Below are 17,275 nucleotides of genomic sequence, written 5' to 3' on the forward strand. Positions count from 1 at the left end.
ATTGTCAAATGTCTGGGTCCCGCTTCCAGAGTGATTCAAGCACAGGCGTGCTATATAAACTCTTCCCAGGTGACTTTGATATCCTCTAATTTTTCTCAGCCAAGACTGAAGACAATCCTTACATGATTAAATAGGGGAGAAGGGTATGGGAAAGAGGAAAGAGAGAAGTGGGGAAGAGGAAGGAGGGCCCCTGTCTCCTTCCCGCCCCCTCTCTAGGTAGAGCAATGTAGCAAGAAAAAAATAAAAACCGTTTACAGAGACTCGAAACTCTAACTCCACTAGGGGGCGCGCGTCAACCACCGGTTAGTCGCTGGTCCTTGTCCTGCATTATACCCCTACCTACCCAACAGCACTTCACACACTACGGGTCCTCACGCCCACCTCAAGTTCCCAAACCCGGGTTATTACTCTAGACCTATTTCCTGGTGGATCTTTAGACGCAGCACTTTTTCTTCAACTCTAGCTGCAGGTAAACTAAGAAGCTGAAGTTTGCGGGTATTTGTTAAGAATTATTACCAAGAATAATCATTTTTTAAAAATTGAGTCGCGGCACAGTGACAAGAACCTAAAACAGAAGTAGATCAAAAGATGTGTACTTAGGATGTGTCTGGCACTTGCGGCGGACCTTTTTGGGTTGTGTTTGAATGACGCAAAACGTAAATTCCTTCGAGCCGGATTCGAACCAGCGACCTAAGGATAGCCACAAGCTCCCACTACAGTCCTCCGCTCTACCAACTGAGCTATCGAAGGAACCACGCTGTTAACTTGAACTATTAAGAAGCCATCTCTACTCGACATTGGGTGTACGTGAGACACTTCTTTGGTATTTTTTGTCTGCCCCAGTAGCCTCCCCATCTTTTAATTCACCCATTAGAAAAAGAAATTTTTTAAAAAGATTCAAATATCAAGGAAAAAAAACGGAAACATCTACTGCTTTACAAAAAAAAGACAGACGTTAAGGACGCACAAGAAACGAGTCAAGATTTAGTTTTGGGTGGCTGTTCTTGTGATAAATGAATCTAAAAGATCAGTTTTGACCCTCAAGGGTATAACTCCATACCCTCCACCAAAGTTCTGTGCGTCCTCGAGCCCATATTTTTAGTTTAAAATTTTTAAATGCTATCAGCAAAGAAAGGACAAAGCATTTAAAAGCCTTGTTTTGTAGTTTAGAGAATTTGATACTTCATTTGAACATCTTTGTAATGAAAAGGACCACTGATTCTCAGCTGCATGCCTTAGTGAAAATTTTTATCTCTGATGAAGATTTTTGTGATTTTCTGTGCATACACATATATGATCCTCAATGGCAGGAGATGTATCCTCCCGTTTTCATATTCACCTGTTCCTGTGGTTTGATTTGATTTGATTTTTGACAAGGTGCCTAACACTGAACTTAAGGTTACAAAAAAAAAATAAGTTCAATAAAATATATGATTGGAGGGGTCTTGAGGGAAAAGTGAGTCGAAAAAAGGCAGACTTGAGGTTTCTGAAGTGTTTGTGTGTAAATAACATTTTTTGTAGGACAGGAATCATCTGACTCCTCTATATAAAGTTAGAATACTACTCTTTTTTTCAAAAGAAAATGTAAGTGAAATGGGGAAGGTTTGATGACTTCTTCCTTTCCTTTCTTTGTCCTCTTCATAAGTAGTCTTAGATGGAGGTGGGTGAAGAAATTTCCAGTCTTCTCAACCCCTTGACCCAACGCAGAAAAAGAAAAGAGGAGAGGGAAAGAGGGAGGGGTAGGGGAGAGAGAGAGAAGAGAGAGGAAGAGGGGGAGAAGGGGAGAGAGAGAGCGAGAGATATGGAGAGAGAGAAGGAAGGAGGGAGGAAAGAGGGGAAGGAGAGAGAGGGAGGAGGGAGGGAAAGATGGGGATGGGGCTTACATAGTGACGGGTGGAGGGGGCGGGGTGGGGAGGCATCGCGAGATTCTGCGGGGTCCTCGGTGGGAGGGTTTCCGTAGCAGTGTTGAGCTTTGGGCTGCGAGTCTGTATTGCTCTCTGCCCCATTTTTCCATCTTCTCCACCCACACCCAAGCGGCAGGCTTTCTTTGCCCCCCTATAATCAATCAGCAGTAGAATTAATTCTCGGAGTTCGAGAGGCAGATAAAGCAGGTAAGCACTCTCAATTCCTAGGGAGCAGGGTAGGTGCGGGGGTCACATGACTGCGAGGGTGCGGCAGGGGCCCGCCATGCTGGCGCGGTGGCTGCGGAGACCCCGGGCTGTGTGGAGCATTGTGCATCCGCATAATTAACGACCAAATACGTGTTTTATTCCGAGTGGGGCCCATGGTGCAAAGCCACAGGTCGTTAATTCACAGACGTTCATTTAGCCTTTGGTTCATAGTTAGAGGTTTACTTAAGCGCGCCTCCTGCGCCAGATTTTGAGACAAAAACCGATTAGTGACTCAAGTGTAATAGCTGCAGCGCCGGGTGACGCCAGAAGAAACCCACATGGAGAGTGTGCTGCGGAAATAATGCAGAGCTAATATAAATTGTGTTTTCTGTATGTGATGCCCCTCAAAGTAGACATGTATTGAACTAGTCATGTCTATAGACTCTAGAACACCGTATGAAATAATGTCAGCTATAGAAATAAGACCAGTCACGAAATATGTGATGTAATGAAAAGACCACTTTTGAGTCAACATGAGAAATCCCTAAGGGATCGAATTGCGACTATCAACAATGACTTGTTTACTGATCCACTCCTACAGGCTCTAGCGGGGATGTTTTGAAAGGCGTCTTATCTGAGATCCATCTTTGTGTAAATCAGTTGTCAATTCAAGAATAAACCATGTGGAGATCTAGCCTTCTGTAGCAGATGGGTTTTCTTTTTCTTTGTGGTTTCCTCAGTAACAGGTATGAAGCTCTGTTGATTGTCCAGAAGACAAAGGACAAAGAGAACTTGGGGGAAGGGCGTGAGGTTCTGATCCTTGTTCATGCTTTGCAGATTCAGTTTTAATGTTTAACTGTCTTGGAAAAAACAGTTCCAGTAAACAAGAGTGCTAAAAATTACTACCTCTTACCTAACCCAATTTCAGGTTACCTCTTTCCTCTAAGGTCATGTTACTGAGTCCTGCCCTTTGGGGGTCACATTTTCATCAGGATCATGTTTATGTAAGGTCTAAAAGTTGATTTTTTTTTTCTGATATTGGCCTTAATAGTTGTGATTGACTTAAAATCAAAGAAAGAAAGTAATATACTTTCAGTGTAACTATACAGTGACCTGTATAGTTACAAATATATATGGAACACTATTTCAGTCATTTGTAAGATCATATTCACAAGCACAAAGAATAAGTTGAGTCATAGAGTTAAAGGCACTCAGATTTGGAGATTTGACTTCTTGCTAATTTAGATCATAAATCATACTTGACAAAAATTACTTTGCCATAGGGCAGGTTATTTCTCCTCTGACATGTTGCATAGATTGACTGCAGATATCTTAACATGTACTCACCAACAAACACAGTATTTCTAGGTTTTATTTACTTATCTTTGATAGAGTAAGAGATGGGATGAAAGACTACAGCACCAGAGCTTTCTTCAGTGCAGTGATGGTTGGGCTCAAACCTGGGGACACACATGGTGAAGAAGCCCATGATCTTTTTAAATTAACTTGGAGTTTCTCATTCTTCCATGACTTTTCAGAAAAAGCATTTTATGTTAGAAGTGTAAGACTTTGCAGCCCAAGAGGTGGTGCAATGAATAAGGCTATATGATGGACTCTGGCATCCCAGGTACCAGAGTAATGCTCTGATTCTCTTGGTCTCCCCTTCTTTTTTTCAAATAAATCTTATGGAGGGTGTGGTTATACAAAAGACTTAATATCTGAGGCTCCAAAGTTCCAGATTCAGTCCCCAGTACCGCCGTAAGTCAGAACTATGCACTCTGGTTAAAAAAAAAAAGTAATAAATAAAGTAAGTCTTTAAAAATAGAACAGCCAAAAGAGTGAGTGGAATATGGAAAGAACATAGTAAAACATTTGCTAGACATTTATAAACATAAGGGGAAAAAATGCAACATTTTTAATTTAATGCATTAAACCTCTGTTACTGTCTGAGGTCAGGAACTTTCTGTCCTACTGTGTCACAGTTAGCTCTCAGATGATAAGAGAGCAATCATATTTAGTACTCATGATACTATATTAAGAAGTAATTAATAATTCAGAGATTTATCATCATTTTATACCAGAGCATACAGTTCTGACTTATGGTGGTATGAGGGATTGAACCTGGGACTTAAGAGTCACAGGCATTAGAATCTCTTTGAATAACCATTATGCTATCCATCCTCACCCTGAGATTTATTCTAGTAGGTCTAGAAGACAATGTTATAGTTAATTCTGACTTTAGATGCATCCATTTTGTTACTTTAACCTGTTGATGCTGAACATAGCTAATGCATGCAATAAAGGGAATTGGTTGGCATAGTTGACTCTTCTGGGAAAAGGGTACCATGTAGAAATTGCTAGAATAATTTGGTGGAAAAGAATGTGAGAGAGGGAGTTGGGCGTAGGTAGCGCAGCGGGTTTAAGCGCAGGTGGCGCAAAGCACAAGGACTGGCAAGTATCCGGGTTCGAGCTCGTGCTCCCCACCTACAGGGGAGTTACTTCACAGGCTGTCTTTCTCTCCCCCCTGTCTTCCCCTCTCTCCATTTTCCTCTGTCCTGTCCAACAACGATGACATCAATAACGACAACAATAACTACAACAACAATAAAAAAAATGTGAATGAAACTTGAATGAGATAATCCATTTGCTGATAGTCTCCATATTGGTTTCTTTTTTAATTATCTTTATTTATTATTGGCTAGAGACAGCCAGAATTTGAGAGGGAAGGTGGTGATAGGGAGAGAGACAGAGAGACACCTGCAACACTGCTTCACCACTTGTGAAGCTTTCTCTCTGCAGATGGGGACTGGGGGCTTGAACCCAAGACCTTGCACACTGTAATGTGTGCCCTTAACCAGGTGCGCCACTGCCTGGCCCAGTCTCCATATTCTTGACTACATTGCCTTTTTTTTTTTCTTTTCTTCCCTATAGAGACAGAAATTGAGAGGGAAAGAGGAGATAGAGAAAACAGACACCAAGAGATTCTCATGCCTAAGGCTCCAAAGTCCTAGGTTCAATTCCCTGCACCACTGTAAGCCGGAGCTGAGCAGTACTCTGGTAAAAAAAAAAAAAAAAGAAAAGAAAAGAAAAGAAGAAGAAAGAAAACAGACACCTGCAATATTTTTTCACCACCTCTGAAGCTTGTGCCCTGCAGGTGGGGTCCAGAGACTTGAACCTTGGTCCTTGAACATTGCAGTGTGCACTCAGCTGGTTGAATCAGCGCTTAATCCCTGCATCACCTTTCATAGTGTCTTCTATAAAAATGTGGGGTCTTTTCCCTCAAAAGACCTTACAATAGTAGCCCATATTACAGTACAGAGGATAAAGACTCTAAAGCATGAGATTTCAAGTTTACTCACTGATATCACTTGTACCAGAGTGATGCTCTGGTCCTGTCCTCATTAGTAGATTGATATATATATATATATTGCATAGCTTTCTTTCTGCGTTTATAATGATTTAATAGTGAATTAAAAATACAACATAACAGGAGTATAATCACACCCCCTTCCCTCCACTAGAGCTTTTTTTTTTTGTCATTATATCTTTTTTATTTTTATTTATTTTTTTAAAGTTGCATTGATTTAATGTCTTTTTTTTTCCTCTTTTTTTATTGGGGAATTAATGTTTTACATTCAACAGTAAGTACAATACTTTGTACATGCATAACATTCCCCAGTTTCCCATTTAACAATACAACCCCCACTAGGTCCTCTGAATCCTTCTTGGACCTGTATTCTCCCCACCCACCCCAGAGTCTTTTACTTTGGTGCAATACGCCAATTCCATTTCAGGTTCTACTTGTGTTTTCTTTTCTGATCTTGTTTTTCACCTTCAGCCTGAGAGTGAGATCATCCCATATTCATCCTTCTGTTTATGACTTATTTCGCTCAACATGATTTTTTCAAGGTCCATCCAAGATCGGCTAAAAACGGTGAAGTCACCATTTTTAATAGCTGGAAAAAAAATAGCTGAGTAGTTATCCACTGTGTATATATACCACAACTTGCTCAGCCACTCATCTGTTGTTGGACACCTGGGTTGCTTCCAGGTTTTGGCTATGCTGCCAAGAACATATATGTACACAGATCTTTTTGGATGAGTATGTTGAGTTCCTTAGGATATATCCCCAGGAGAGGGATTGCAGGATCATAGGGTAGGTCCATTTCTTGCCTTCTGAGAGTTCTCCAGACTGTTCTCCTCAGAGGTTGGACCAATTGACATTCCCACCAGCAGTGGAGGAGGGTTCCTTTGACCCCACACCCTCTCCAGCATTTGCTGCTGTTACCTTTTCTGATGTATGACATTCTCACAGGAGTGAAGTGATATCTCATTGTTGTCTTGATTTGCATTTCTCTGACAATCAGAGACTTGGAGCATTTTTTCATGTGTTTCTCGGCCTTTTGGATCTCTTCTGTGGTGAATATTCTGTCCAAGTCCTCCCCTCATTTTTGGATGGGGTTATTTGTCTTGTTGTTGAGTTTGGCAGGCTCTTTATATATGTTGGTTATTAAACGCTTGTCTGATGTATGGCACGTAAAGCTCTTCTCCCATTCTGTGAGGGGTCTCTTGGTTTGGGTAGTGGTTTCTTTTACTGTGAAGAAGCTTTTTAATTTGATATAGTCCCATAGGTTTATACTTGCCTTAGTCTTCTTTGTAATTGGATTCGTTTCATTGAAGATGTCTTTAAAATTTATGCAAAAAGACTTCTGCCAATATTTTCTTCGAAATATCTGATAGTTTGTGGTCTAACATCCAAGTCCTTGATCCACTTGGAATTTACTTTTGTATTTGGTGAAATACAGTGGTTCAGTTTCATTCTTCTGCATGTTTCAACCCATTGTTTCCAACACCATTTGTTGAAGAGACTCTGCTTTCCCCATGTAATAGTCTGGACCCCTTTGTCAAAGATTAGATGTCCATAGGTGTGGGGGCTCACTTCTGGGCCTCAATTCTATTCCACTGGTCAGTGTGTCTATTCATGTTCCAGTACCAAGCAGTTTTGATGACAATGGCCCTATAATACAATTTGAGATCTAGGAGTGTGATGCCTCCAGTTCTGTTCTTTTTTCTCAAGATTGTTTTGGCAATTCTAGGTCTTTTCTGGTTCCAGATAAACATTTGTAGCATTTGTTCTATTCTCATAAAAAATGTGCTTGGGATCTTGATGGGGATAGCATTAAATTTGTAGATGGCTCTGGGTAGTGTATTCATTCTGATGATGTTAATTCTACCAACCCATGAACATGGAATATCTTTCCACTTCTTTGTGTCTTTTTCAATTTCATTGAGTAGTGACTCATAATTTTCAGTATATAAGTCTTTCACTTCTTTGGTTAGGTTTACTCCTAGATGTTTTATTGCTAAGGTAAAAGGAATTGATTTCTGGATTTCAATTTCTTCTTAGTGTTTGCATAGAGGAATGCCACTGACTTTTGAATGTTAATTTTATAGCCTGACACCTTACTGTATTGCCTGATGATTTCCAAAAGCTTCCTGCTGGGTTCCTTAGGTTTTTCTGTGTATACTATCATGTCATCTGCAGATAGGGGGAGTTTGACTTCTTCTCTTCCAATATGTATGCCTTTAATTTCTTGGTCCTGCCTGATTGCTATGGCAAGAACTTCCAACACTATGTTAAATAGTAATGGTGATAGTGGGCAGCCCTGTCTAGTACCTGATCTGAGTGGAAATGCTTCCAGTTTTTCACCATTGAGTATGATGTTGGCTGTAGGTTTGCTATATATAGACTCCACTATCTTCAGGAATTTTCCATCTATTCCCATTTTTTGTAGTGTTTTGATCATAAAGGGATGTTGTATTTTGTCAAAGGCTTTCTCTGCATCTATTGATATGACCATGTGGTTTTTTGGTCTTGCTTCTGTTGATGTGGTGGATCACATTGATTGATTTACGTATATTAAACCAACCTTGCATGCCTCAGATAAACCCCACTTGGTTATGATGAACAGTATTTTTAATATACTGCTGTATCCGGTTGGTTAGAATTTTGTTCAATATTTTAGTATCTATGTTCATCAGAGATACTGGTCTGTAGTTTTCTTTTTTGGTTGTGTCCCTGTCTGCTTTTGGTATCAGAGTGATGTTAGCTTCATAAAAGCTAGCAGGGAGTATTCCAGTGTCTTCAATCTTCTGGAAGACTTTTAAAAGTAGAGGTATTAGTTCTTCTTTGAAGGTTTTGTAGAATTCATTTGTAAAACCATCCTGTCCAGGACTTTTATTTTTGGGGAGATTTTTGATAACTGTTTCAATTTCATTAGCTGTGATGGGCCTGTTCATGTTATCCACTTCCTCTTTACTTAGTTTTGGAAGTTGGTAGGTATCTAGGAAATTGTCCATTTCTTCCAGGTTCTCTAGCTTGGTGGCTTATAGTTGTTCAAATATATATATTTTTTTTATCTTTTATTGCCACCAGTTATTGCTGGGGTTCAGTACCTCCATCGCTCCTAGTAGCATTTTTTTTTTCCTTTTTCTCCTTTTTACTATATAGTACAGATAGAAACTGAGAAGGAGGACTGGGTGGTGGCACACCTGTTTGAGTGCACATGTTACAGTGCTCAAGGACCGGAGTTCAAGCCCCCATCCCCGCCTGCAGAGGGAAAGCAAATGTTGAAGCAGGGCTACAGGTGTCTCTCAGTCTCTCTCCCTCTCTTATCACCCCCTACCCTCTTGATTTCTGGCTGTCTATCCAATAAGTAAAGATAATTAAAAAAATTTAAAAAGACTTAAAGATGTTTTTAAAAAACAGAAATTGAGAAGGGAGAGGGAGATAAGGAGGGACACCTGCAAACCTGTTTCACTGCTCCTGAAATGTTGTCCTGAAGGTGGGGCGCAGAAGCTTGAACCCTGGTCCTTGCACATGGTAATGTGTTTATGTGTGCACTTTTTGAGTGCACCATTGTCCAGTCCCCAATAAATCATAAAACAAAAGGAGGGGGCTGGGTGATGACACCTGATTGAGCACACACATTGTATTATTGCTCAGGGCCCCAAGTTCAAGCCCCCAGCCCCTGCCTGCAGTGGGGAGGCTTCATAAGCTGTAAAACAGTACTGAAGGTGTTTCTTTCTCCATCTCCTCTTTCCCTCTTTAAGTTCTCTTCTTAGCTATCCTAAATAAATAAATTAAAATAATAATAACCTTATTACAACACCTGTTCCAGGTTTGTCCCCAGTCCAGGTCATTCCTCACAGTGTTGCCTTGTGAGACGAGGCAAAATTGCCAATGAGAAAATGTTACTACCATCACACTTTTTTTGTTTGTTTTGTTTCTTTCTTTATTTTTTATTTTCCTTCCAGGGTTATCGCTGGGGCTCAGTGCCTACACTAAGAAACCACTGTTCCTGGAGGCTATTTTTTCCCTTTTTGTTGCCCTTGTTGTTGCCATTGGTGTCGTTATTAAATAGGACAGAGAGAAATTGAGAGGGGGAGAAAAAGACACTTGCAGACCTGCTTTACCGCCCATGAAGCAACCCCCTGCAAGTGGGGAGTCCAGGGCTCAAACTGGGATCCTCATGCCAGTCCTTGTGCTTCACACCATGTGTGCTTAACCCACTCTGCTATCACCCAACCCCCTTTTTTTTTATTGATTTAATAATGATCAACAGGATCGTCAGATAAGAGGGATACAATTCCACAAAATTCCCACCACCAGAGTTCTGTATCCCACCCCCTACATTGGAAGCTTTCCTATTTTTTATCCCTCTGGGAGCATGGACCCAGAATCATTATGGGGTGTAGAAGGTCTGTCTTCTGTAATTGCTTCTTCACTGGAGATGCACATTGGCAGGCTGATCATGCTCCTGGTCTGTTTCTATCATTTCTTTAAATTATATTTGTTTATTTGTTTATTTATTTATTTGGATAGAGATAGCCAGAAACTAAGAGGGAAGGGGATGATAGGGAGAGAGACACCTTCAGCCCTTGTGAAGCTTTGCCTCTGTTTCTGTCGTTCCCTAGTGGGGTAGGGTTCTGGGGAGCTGGGGTTCCATGGCACATAGGTGAGGTCATCTGTCCAGTGAAGTCAGGTTGGCATCATGGTAGCATCTGCAACTTGGTGGCTGAAAAAACATTATAAAAAAGCAGAACAAATTCTTTAATAATCAAGAATCTAAAAGTAAAACTGCAGCCGATGAGATTTGATGTCTCGGTTTTGGAAGAAGTTAGTAAGTGTATTTTAGGTATATATTCCAAGGCCCGTGACTTTACTAATTTTTGCCTGAGCCCAACAACTAACATGCAGGTGGACCAAAGATAATGTCTGGGGAGATGATTTCAGAGTTGGAAGTAGGGCTAGAAAGCTGTATCAGGGTACAGCGTAGCTCCCAATTGTGGGAAAAGTATATAAATATTGTTATAATATAACCCCATTGATTTGATCTGTGGTCCATATTCAGCACAGGAGCCTGTGCAGCCTCTGCATCCCTACAGGTCTGAGCTGGCATTCTGTTGTCATGGCTAGGAACATTGTAGGCTGCACTCATTTTAGAACCCATCTTAATCAATTGGCAAGTATGCTGACCCAGCTTCCCTTCCAAGGACGGGCAATCCCACCAGTACTGACCCATATAGAGGGCAGGGTCTTGTAGAGGCCCACAAGAGGGTCCACTCTGCTGTTTTTGATGGAGATGACTGGTGACAGTGGGGAGAGGTATCTGCTGGAGGTCTAGGCCTGTCATTGTCTATGTCAGAGTCCCAGGATTCCACGACTAGGGCCCTGGATGACAGGGTGGCCTGGTAGTGGACAAAAAAGCCATCATTAAAGTGTCCCCTTCTGCTGTCATATCAGAAAAAAACTTCAAACATAGAGCCAGTCTTTTGCCACTATCTAGCTTTTGTAGTACTTACCTTGTCTGACAAGGTTAGCCTTGGAGTGATTGAGGGAAGTGAATTGGGAAGTAGGTGAGGAGGGTATAAGTAGAAACTATTTGATTAAGTACTTTATGGTACCTAATACAAAAAGTGCCCTCTTTTAGGTCTTTCTATTTGTTTGCTGTGCTTATTGAATCACTGCAAACTATTGTGTACTTCTACATTAATGTATATATTTCCCCTTAACTTATGGTCTACATATAGGTTCTGTGGCTCTTTCTTTTTTTTTTTCTTTCTTTCTTTTCTTTTCTTTTTTTTTTTTTTGCCTCCAATGTTATCGCTGGGGGTTGGTGCCTGCACTACAAATCCACTGCTCCTGGAGGCCATCTTTCCCATTCTGTTGCCATCGTTGTTATTGTTGCTATTGTTGGATAGGATGGAGAGAAATCGAGAGAAATATAGACACCTGCAGACCTGCTTCACTGCTTGCTCATGAAGCGGCCCCTATGCAGGTGGGGATCCAGGGGCTCGAACCCGGATCTTTCATTCTTCTTTTCTTTATGGGGAGAGAAAGTGACTGAGACCATTTATTTTCCTTTTTATTGCCCTTGTTGCTTTTTATTATTGTTGTAGTTATTGTTGTTGATGACGTCGTTGTTGCATAGGACAGATAGAAATGGAGACAGGAGGGGAAGACAGAGGGAGAGAAAGACAGACACCTGCAGACCTGCTTCACCGTCTGTGAAGCGACTCCCCTGCAGGTGGGGAGGCGGGGCTCGAAGACTCCCCCCACCACCCCTTTTAATAACATTTAGTCCTTATTCAAGGTCTGTAAAGAGTAACTTTTTGCCTGTTATTGATTCCTATAGATGTCAAAGAATATCCCTTGTCTGATTTATTTTTAATGTATATATGTATTTTTTCCTCATTTATATTCATCTCTCCAGCCCTGCCTTCACTTACTTTTTTTTTTTTCCTCCATGTTAACACTGGGGCTTGGTGCCTGCACTACGAGTCCACTGTTCCTGGAGACCATTTTTACCTTTTTTGTTGCCCTTGTTATCGTCATTATTATTATTGTTGTTATCGCTGTCACTGTTGTTAGATAGGATAGAGCGAAATCAAGAGAAGATGGGAAGACAGAGAGGAAAGAAAAATAGACACCTGTAGACCTGCTCACCATTTGTGAGTGACCCCTTGCAGGTGGGGAGCCTGGGGCTCTAACCCAATTGCTTACACCAGTCCTTGTGCTTCATGCCATGTGTGCTTAACGTGCAGCGCTACCGCCTAGTCCCGTGATTTTTTTTTTACGCCTTATTAATTAAAAAGAGAAGAGAAAAATTAGACAGTCACTCTGGTTCTTGCAGTGTCCTAGAATTCAAAGTCAGGACTTCATGCTTGAAAGTTCACTGCAGGGGCCAAGCGGTGGTGCACCTGGTTAAGCTCACACTTTACAGTGCGCACGAACCCAGGTTCAAGCGCCTGGTCCCCACCTGCAGGGGGAAAGCTTCACGAGTGGTGAAGCAGGGCTGCAGGTGTCTTTCTCTCTTCCTCTCTATCTCCACCTCTTCTCTCAATAATAAATTGTCTCTATCCAATAATAAAGAATTACTTAAAAAAAAAAAACCCACTACGAATAAAGAAAGTCCACTACCTTATCCCCGGTATCATAGCTTGAGCTGCTTCTGATCCCTTTCTGTTAGTTTATTGTTGAATACTTATGTATTGCTAATTATAATACATTTCTCTAGAAGGGTGCCTATTGGGTTTATAGGAGGTAATATGTATGCATTAAAAACACATACTTGGGAGTCGGGCTGTAGTGCAGCGGGTTAAGCGCAGGTGGCGCAAAGCACAAGGACTGGCATAAGGATCCCGGTTTGAACCCGGCTCCCCACCTGCAGGGGAGTTGCTTCACAGGCGGTGAAGCAGGTCTGCAGGTGTCTGTCTTTCTCTCCCCCTCTCTGTCTTCCCCTCCTCTCTTCGTTTCTCTCTGTCCTATCCAACAACGACGACAACAATAATAATAACTACAGCAATAAAACAACAAGGGCAACAAAAGGGAATAAATAAATAAAATATTTTTTAAAAAGTTAAAAAAAACACATACTTGTTATCTTAGCTGATTCTTGAAACAATCTTCTAAGTATACAGAACAGGTATTATACCCTTTTAATAAGATACTAAGATTCTGTTCATTTAAATGATCTGCTTAACTCGAGAAAAGCTCTGTAAGTGAAAAAAACTTTTACTCTTCACTCTAGATTACTGTTTTGTTTTGTTTCCCCCATGTTCTCTCTGCTTATGTCTGCTTTTTTTTTTTTTAATTTTGTTTATTTATTACTGGATAGACACAGAGAAATTGAGAGGGGAGAGAGACAGAAAGACACCTACAGCTTTACTTCACCACTTATGAAGCTTTCCCCCTGCAGGTGGGGACCAGAGCCTTGAACCTGGGTCCTTGCGCACTGTAATGTGTGTGCTTAACCAGGTGTGCTACCACCTGGCTCTTTATGTCTGCTTTTATACCAACCGGAATGGAACTGAAATAGAGTATAGTATGTGATTGTTTTTATATAGTAGATTTTTACTGCTAATCTAGTTAACTATTTTTAACTTTTTTTTCCCCCATAGATAATGGAAATGTGTTCTAAGAACTAGTGACCAAGATCAGCGGCTACTGTGACAGCGGCTGCACCACTAAATTGAGTACAGCTGTTGAAAAGTACTACACAGTATACTCATTGGCTGCCATTAGCTCGGATTTAGGCATATTAAGGTCTGATTGAGGAACCTCCCCCAGACTTGATTGTTCTACTCCCCCCTCCCACTCCCCAGTGGGCCTACCACACTGTGGTCACCTTTAACTAAATGCTACAGGTACTTGTCTTGACTAAGAACACAAACTGAAACTATAATTTCTCTCTAGTTTACATTCTCACTGAAGTTTGAGTTGCTATTGGACTGCCTTCCTTCAGCTCCTCCCTAATCCAGAAGCCAAGTCCTCTGTGGCAGATTCCTGACAAACAGCTTGTAAGATGGGATGGGCATCAAAATTCAAGCGTGATGTCTGCCGCCCAGCCCAGGAGAAGGGCTGGCGTGCCGAGAGCGCCTTTAAACTGCTACAACTTGATGAGGAATTCCATCTCCTCCAAGGCATCACACGGGCAGTTGACTTGTGTGCAGCCCCTGGCAGCTGGAGCCAAGTGCTGATTCAGAAGATGGGGAGCCAAGGGTCTGGCCATGTGGTAGCTGTGGATCGTCAGGATATGGCTCCACTGCCAGGTGTGTTACAGATCAAGGGGGATATCACTCAGCTGTCCACTGCCAAGGCAGTTGTCCAGCACTTTGAGGGTTCTCCTGCAGACCTGGTGGTATGTGACGGAGATCCTGATTTAACTGGCCTGCAAGATATTGATGAACATATGCGGACCCAGCTCCTTTTGGCGGCTCTAAACATTGCTACACACATATTGAAGCCTGGGGGCTGTTTTGTGGCCAAGATCATCCGAGGCCGGGATGTGACCCTGACCTACAGCCAGCTTCGAGTTTTCTTCTCCACTGTAGTCTGTGCCAAGCCCAGGAGTAGTCCCAGCTCAAGCAGTGAAGCTTTTGCTGTCTGTCAAGGTTATGATCCCCCTGCAGGCTTCCTACCAGATCTGACAAAACCCCTGCTGAACCATTCTTACGATGCAGATTTCAACCAATTGGATGGTCCCACCCGCATCATTGTGCCATTTGTGACCTGTGGGCACCTGAGTGCCAATGATTCAGAACACTGTTACCCATTGAATGCAGAGGGTGACTCGAAGTGCAAGGATGTTCTGCCCATGCAGCCACCCATCTTACTACCGCCCCGTGGGCCTACACATTGAAGAAGGAGCAGCTAGCTGAGATCTGTCCCCCAGAGTTACCCCCATTAGCACAATGGACGTGATATCCCAGTGTTCAGAAGCCCCTCTGCATCACACCCTGCTGGCTTCCGAGATGGAAGATGATGAAATTAATTATTCACTTTAACCTGTTGTTAGGGGACGAGCTGACACGACTTAGAAACTGGTCTTCTGAAAGTCATAACTTACACTAATGAGCTTGTTTTATAATGTCATTTTTTCCACAGATCCAGAACATACAAGTCCCATTGGGAACCTGCAACAACCACCACAAAAATAGCATGAAAATAGCATGAAAAGAAACATCACAGATGTGCCCCAGGATGTGGTGTATTGGGTAAAGCACTGGACTCTGAAGCATTAGATTCAGAGTTAAATCTCCAGATCATCACATGTCTTGTGAAGTTCTGGTTCCGTCCTCTCTACTGTTCCCTCTGTCTCTGTCTATCTCTGTCTCATAAATAAGCCAAAGGAAAGAAGGAAGGAGAGATTGGTCACAGATGTACTGCATTCCCTTTGCACTGCAAAGGAAATTGCTGAATGAAGTCTTGCTTCTTTAAATCTTCCTAGGGATATCCTAATTTTTCAGACTTCTTACTGAAGGCATGGGTTCCTTACTTATGTACAAATCAGATGATCCAAAACTCTTATCTGGGGCCAGGTAATAGCACACCAGGTTGAGTGCACATGTTAGAGTGCAGAGTTTACATATTACCATGCACGAAGACTTGGATTCAAGCCCTCAGTCCCTACGTGCATAGAGAAGCTTCGTGAGTGGTGAAGCAATGTTGTAGGTGTTTTTCTTCTCCTTCTCTCTCTTTTCAGTCTATTTCTCTCTGTCTCTATTAAAAAAGGAAGAAAAGAAAGGGGCTAGACAGTGGTACACCCAGTTGAATGCACATGTCAGTTTGCAAGGACTTGGGTTCAAGCCTCTGGCCCCCACCTGCAGGGAGGTGTCTCTACCCCCCACCCCCACCCCCAGCTTCTCTCTTTTCTATCAAATGAAAAAAAGAAAGAAAAAAACTTACATTTCCTACCTGGGTACAAGTGGCAAGGGTCAAGTTTGGGACCTCATACTTGAGGCCAGCACTTTAATCCATTGTGCCACCTCCCGAGCTTTGCACATCCCTGAACCTGATGAAGGAAAACGTTACATCTTTATTTTTACTAATATAACTGAAATACAGCTTTACTCCCGGATATGAATGCTGACAGCAAATGCCTATGTAAAGGCAGTACCAGCAACTTTTGCAACAATACAAATCATAGGTACATACTGACACTTAGCTTCGGGGAATGTGGACAACTACAATCCTGTAAGTAAATGTTTCTTCAGTAAAGTTGAAAAAAATCATTACTTTTTGTGTTAAATTAATTTGTTGGCACCTTGATCTATATTGTCCATATACCTCACTACAAAGTTGATTATAGCCACCAAGTGCTAGATGCTGGCAGAACACGCAATATAGGATCACGTGGGGAAGCAATAGCATGGTCAGAAGGCAGGAAACTGAAGCAGGGCAAACCTAGTCTAAAGCTTGTGTGTTTAAGTTTCAGCAAGAAAGTTAGGACAGAGTAAGTTTCCAGGTAAGTTTCCTGCAATCCAGTGAATAAAACATTAGACTCTCGGGCACTGCATGTGTCGAAATGATGCTTTGGTTCTCTCTCATTAAATACATTTTTCCCCCTTAAATACAGCCAGAGACAGAGAGAGAGAGTGAAAAAGACCACAGCACCAGATCTTGCTTTTAAGTATTCATAAACAATTTCTGTAAATTAGCCTGACCCTGGAAGGGCACTTTCCACAACCCAGAAAGTTTTAATTTGTTTTTTTTTCCTTTTTTTTTTTTTTTATTTGATAGGGCAGAAAAATTGGTAAGGGGGTGAGCTTGAGAGAGACCTGCAGTACTTGCTTAATTGCTAGAGAAGCACCATTACCTTCCCCCACTCCCACCCCTGTGTGGAGCAGGAATTCAAACTAATAATGTGTGTGTGCCACCACCAGTCTCCCAGAAAGTTTTGCAGGTGTCAAAGCATCATATGACATGCAAATAATTTTAAACATCAAAGATGTGATCTGAGTGTCATATTTGGCCATTTTAAATTAAATTGCTTTTTTCTTTTCAGGGAATGGTGTCTAGAAACTTTCAGAATGACCTGGCATTTGATATACTGTCTGAGGCTCCTCTATACAACATCTAACACAGTGACTGCCTTAAAACCCTGGTAATACATTTGTACCAAGAAAATTAGGAAATGTGATATGGACCCAGGCTAACTTAGAGGAGTTTGAAAGACGGGACTTAAAGTATTGTGAGATTGTCTAAAACCTATCAGCAGGGCCTAGGGTAGTTTGTTGTCTGCTGAATAGGAATATGTTCATGGCAGGACCAAGTATACTTGCCTTGTTGAAAAACATAAATTTGTGCAAGTGTCAAAAAT

The 17,275-nt window shown here is 41.7% G+C and overlaps 1 protein-coding gene and 1 non-coding gene across 2 annotated transcripts; one reads left to right on the top strand and one right to left on the bottom strand.

Moving 5' to 3' along the window:
• Positions 1 to 662: 662 nt before the first annotated feature.
• On the bottom strand, positions 663 to 750 carry TRNAY-GUA (transfer RNA tyrosine (anticodon GUA)). Its single transcript is given in 2 exon segments — positions 663 to 698; positions 714 to 750. It is a non-coding gene; the product is annotated as a tRNA-Tyr (tRNA).
• A 1,184-nt stretch (positions 751 to 1,934) lies between these two features.
• Positions 1,935 to 15,321, top strand: LOC103123936 (putative tRNA (cytidine(32)/guanosine(34)-2'-O)-methyltransferase). The gene is made up of 2 exons (XM_060189244.1): positions 1,935 to 2,111; positions 13,575 to 15,321. Exon 2 carries the CDS (start codon positions 13,979 to 13,981, stop codon positions 14,813 to 14,815), a length of 837 nt encoding a protein of 278 aa, XP_060045227.1. The 5' UTR covers positions 1,935 to 2,111; positions 13,575 to 13,978; the 3' UTR covers positions 14,816 to 15,321.
• The last annotated feature ends 1,954 nt before the right edge of the window (positions 15,322 to 17,275 follow it).

The sequence above is a fragment of the Erinaceus europaeus genome, chromosome 4, assembly GCF_950295315.1.
Source record: "Erinaceus europaeus chromosome 4, mEriEur2.1, whole genome shotgun sequence".
In the NCBI taxonomy this organism is placed as follows: domain Eukaryota; kingdom Metazoa; phylum Chordata; class Mammalia; order Eulipotyphla; family Erinaceidae; genus Erinaceus; species Erinaceus europaeus.

Excerpts from the sequence above, each read along its gene's own strand:
- LOC103123936 (XM_060189244.1), top strand. The coding sequence starts at position 13,979 with ATGGGATGGGCATCAAAATTCAAGCGTGATGTCTGCCGCCCAGCCCAG.